General features: G+C 34.9%; 2 protein-coding genes across 2 annotated transcripts; both read right to left on the minus strand.

The window, feature by feature from the left end:
• Positions 1-1,046: 1,046 nt before the first annotated feature.
• Positions 1,047-2,839, minus strand: LOC120349306 (oocyte zinc finger protein XlCOF20-like). The gene has a single exon (XM_039419271.1). It carries the CDS (start codon positions 2,835-2,837, stop codon positions 2,382-2,384), a length of 456 nt encoding a protein of 151 aa, XP_039275205.1. The 5' UTR covers positions 2,838-2,839; the 3' UTR covers positions 1,047-2,381.
• On the minus strand, positions 2,811-4,145 carry LOC120349305 (gastrula zinc finger protein XlCGF17.1-like). Its single transcript, XM_039419269.1, has one exon. It carries the CDS (start codon positions 3,611-3,613, stop codon positions 2,846-2,848), a length of 768 nt encoding a protein of 255 aa, XP_039275203.1. The 5' UTR covers positions 3,614-4,145; the 3' UTR covers positions 2,811-2,845.
• Between the last annotated feature and the right edge of the window lie 589 nt (positions 4,146-4,734).

The following is a 4,734-nucleotide window of genomic DNA, read 5'->3' on the forward strand; positions in this document are numbered from 1 at the left end:
AATCAGATGGGGCTATCATTTTCTGGCTCGCAAATTTGCCAGATCGTTTTCAACAATTTGAAAATATAATTAATTAACAAAATATTCATCTAAACTATTTAAATTCATTATTCAATAATTGGAAAATATATTTCTTAACGATTGAAATATAATCATATTAACAAGAATAAACCGTTGATATTACATCTGATATACTGGTATCAGCTAAGGCAGTGGCAAGGCAGAGAAAAGGCAATGCTGTTCTCCTATCTTTCTCCATTGCCATTATAACGTGGACCTCACTATAGTTTGTAATTCAATGGAAGAGCGGAACATTTGCCATAGATCAACAAACATTTGTTAGATTGTCGTTCCTTGTCTTTGCATTCATTTTCCATCAAGTTGACTCCTTCGTTTGAGATTGATTGCTCCACTTGTACAGGGGTGGCTGATACCTGCAAATATATTATACATTATAGTTACAATAGATGATACACCCACAAATTATATGGACAAGTTCATTTATTTATTACTAGCAGGTAACCCGTGCTCCGCAAGGCTCCAATTAGCAGCTTGACAAACTGAAAACTTGACGTGCAACGAAATCTTGAAGAATTGAAAATAGTCCCATAACCATCCTTGGTGAATAAAGAATGTACATGCAAAATTTCAAGTTAATCAGTCCAGTAGTTCAGACGTGATGATGCGTCATTCGTTAATTTGAAAGCGCTGCTCTTTTTTGACCAGTTTTCAACATTGATGCTGTCTTAATTAGCTACAGTCCGAGCAAACCTTAGTTTGCAGCACGGGGCTTTATGGCCAAGAATACTATTCCAATATAACCAATAGGAGCACACTGTTGCCGATTCTATCAAAAATGTCTACGCTCTCTTTTTCGCTCTTTCTCTAACACAATTGGCTCTCTGGATTCGGTGAAATCTGGCAACACTGTACTCCGTAAGAGCAATGCTGCAATACAAGGTTTGCACCTACTATATATTAATAAGTAGCTGTGAAAAGCAACTTTGAGAGTTCATAGGTTTCATTGCAGGGAAATAATAGATTCATTTCAACACAGAATATTCAAATTTAATATAAATAGTATTACATTATTATTACACATATTTCATAATACACAAGTGACAAGTTATTTATCATTATGAGAACACAAAGATAAGAATAGAATAGAATTTATCTTTTAAAAATATGTTGAGGCTAATGACTCAATAGAACATCACAATTTGACATAACCAGCCAATTAAACACAATACAATACAATACAGCACAATAAGTACAAGGTTTATACAACACAACAATAAACATCCACAAAAATTGGACTCTAATTGACATCCATTTACTATAATATGTACAGTACATTATTTTCTATTAATTTAAAAAACCCTCGAATATAAGTTTCTCTCCATATAAGGGATTATTTACAAGGAATATTACAAACAGATTTCTGAACCTCCTATCTGTCGATTCAATAATTAATTTTTATAATTTAAATGAAGTATTTTGTAAATTAATAATATTTATACATAGTTGAAGAACGATCTGGCAAAGTTGCAGAGGTAGAAAATGATACCACTGTCTGCTTTGTTGATTGATATACAAGGATAGCAACGCCAATGTTAATCAAATACTGCATTATAGCCTTCTCTATTTCTCGATTCAATAATAAATTTACATAATATTGAGATAGAGTATTTTGTAGATTAAGTATATTTCTACAATGTTGAAGAACGTTCTGGTGAACGATCCAAATGTGAAAATATTGCACTAATGTCTCATGTTTTTTTTATTTATTTATATTGATTGTTGCTTAAACCTCAAATGTTGGAGCCGCCTTATTTATTTATTTTACAATTTTTACAATGGACGCTTACATATCTATGAATACACTATTATGTAGCTAAGAACAATATAACATGATACAAGAGTTTCTATAAAATTAGTTGAGGCTTGGAGAAAATATCCATGTTTCCAAATTGTGCAGAATATCAATTTGTTCATGCAAACCCATATAACTGGATATATTCATATTGACAACTCAGCATCGACAGTGTTGTCCAATTGAATAGATCCTGTCATATGGACTCGCATGAAAAGATTGAAATTTTGCACAATTTGGCAACATAAGTCACAACTTATGTTATACACACCATATTGATATTTGAAAAATTAATTCATAATTATTGTGGATGGAACATCCAGTCAACTTATTTTGCAATGCAAATCTACCGAATAATTAGTTGTTTTTTTTTTAAACAATATTGGAGAGATATTACACAGACAACACACCAATAGAGAAGAAACTCAGACATTCTAAACTGATGTGTGACAACGCATATTATGTTGATTCATTTTTCCACACTGAGAGAACTTTTTCTACATACTGTTCACTGGAATGGTCTCTCTTTGGTGTGAGTACGCATGTGAACTGTCAAACTACTAGAAACAGAGAACCTTTTGGTGCAGACTGTACACTGAAAAGGCTTCTCTTTGGTGTGGGTACGCATATGAACAGTTAAATGACCAGACTCAGAGAACCTTTTGGTGCAGACTGTACACTGGAAAGGCTTCTCTTTGGTGTGTGTATGCATATGCTTAGTCAAGGAACCAGACACAGAGAACCTTTTGGTGCAAACTGTACACTGAAATGGCTTCTCTTTGGTGTGGGTACGCATATGAACAGTTAAATGACCAGACTCAGAGAACCTTTTGTTGCAGACTGTACACTGAAATGGCTTCTCTTTGGTGTGGGTACGCATATGACATGTCAAATTACTAGAAACAGAGAACCTTTTGGTGCAGACTGTACACTGGAATGGCTTCTCTTTGGTGTGTGTACGCATATGCATAATCAAGGCACCAGACTCAGAGAACCTTTTAGTGCAGACTGTACACTGGAATGGCTTCTCTTTTGTATAGTCCGCATATGAACAGTTAAATGACCAGACTCAGAGAACCTTTTGGTGCAGACTGTACACTGGAAAGGCTTCTCTTTGGTGTGTGTACGCATATGCTTAGTCAAGGCACCAGACTCAGAGAACCTTTTGGTGCAGACTGTACACTTAAATGGCTTCTCTTTGGTGTGGGTACGCATATGAACTGTCAAACTACTAGAAACAGAGAACCTTTTGGTGCAGACTGTACACTGGAAAGGCTTCTCTTTGGTGTGAGTATGTATATGCTTAGTCAAGGTACCAGACTCAGAGAACCTTTTGGTGCAGACTGTACACTGAAATGGCTTCTCTTTGGTGTGAGTACGCATGTGAACTGTCAAACTACTAGAAACAGAGAACCTTTTGGTGCAGACTGTACACTGGAATGACTTCTCTTTGGTGTGGGTACGCATATGCCTAGTCAATGTACCAGACTCAGAGAACCTCTTGGTGCAGACTGTACACTGGAATAGCTTCTCTTTGGAGTGAGTACGCATGTGAATAGTTAGATAACCAGATTGAGAGAACGTTTTTGTACAGACTGTACAATGATAAGGCTTCTCTTTGGTATGAGTACGGATGTGAACAGTCAAATTAGAATTCTGAGAGAAGCTTTTTGCACAGAATTTACATTGATGTAGTTTTTTAGAAGTAGTTTTGCAGTTAACACTCCCCTCTCCTACCATTTCTTCATTTTTTCCTTCTTCCTCCTCTTCTGCAGACGAATCACTCCCACTATCAGCTGATGATGGTTCCTGAAATCACAAGGTTCAAATATCAATCAGAGAACTTCAATCAATCAGCAAATGATGTAATTCACACATGACAAATCACAAAAATGCACATTCACAATATACAGAGTGTTTAATTTGAAACAGAACCCGTTGCTCATTAACCTGGACTAAATGTTTTATTTGGAAAATGCATGATTTTTGTAAAACTGTTAAGATACTGATTCTAATGTTTATATGACTGGAGGTAGAGTAGGGATGGCTATTCATTCCTTGTGCATAGCTGTTGAACTAGTGAAGGTCAAGTATTTACTTTTGATCACAGGAATTCGCTACAGGACTTTTTATGTAGGGACCATTTCAACAGGATTGTGGCCACCACATCCCCTGATCTGTCATGTTTTGACTTTTTCCTGTGGAGCTGCTTAAAGAAATTTTGTTTACCGGAGCAATCCTCATACCCCACAGGAATTGATTATAGACACCACTAGTGATGTAAAATTCCCGGGAATTTAAGATCGAGGAGATATTCCCAGGGAATTCAAGGGACATATCCCCAAAATCATAATTCCCGGAATTTATGGGAACTTAAAGAAATTTATGATTTCTTTCATAAAAAATGACCGAAAAAGTCGTTTTTTGTTACACAAGGTCTCAATCACCTGTTATACAACAGATTTATGTAAGAAATTTGAGGATGAATAACTTTTAAATTGCAGTAAGTTCAAATAAAATAGTAATTTGAAGTTTATAGACTGATCATAGACTGAAATGAGAAATGAGCACTTAATAAACCATTCAATTGCACCACTATTATTATGCTACTTTCATTTATTACAAGTAGAATAAGATTTTTTTCTTACAAATAAATGCCTGCAAATCAGGTAAACAAAGTCAACAAAGTATTTAGTGTAATTTAACTTCTATTGCATGATTTTATCCACTTCCTCCGCACAGAAATAATTGAACCCCTAAATAAAGATTAGAGTAGAATATAAATCCAAAAATTAGAAATTATAAAATACAGCAAAAAAGGCTAAACTAAAACAAGGAGCATAATCGAGTTTAATTCATTA

Source organism: Nilaparvata lugens, unplaced genomic scaffold (genome assembly GCF_014356525.2).
Source record: "Nilaparvata lugens isolate BPH unplaced genomic scaffold, ASM1435652v1 scaffold9257, whole genome shotgun sequence".
Lineage (NCBI taxonomy): Eukaryota > Metazoa > Arthropoda > Insecta > Hemiptera > Delphacidae > Nilaparvata > Nilaparvata lugens.

Bases quoted from the DNA above. Each gene is read 5' to 3' on its own strand.
- LOC120349306 (XM_039419271.1), bottom strand. From the start codon at position 2,837: ATGCGTACACACACCAAAGAGAAGCCATTCCAGTGTACAGTCTGCACC.
- LOC120349305 (XM_039419269.1), bottom strand. From the start codon at position 3,613: ATGGTAGGAGAGGGGAGTGTTAACTGCAAAACTACTTCTAAAAAACTA.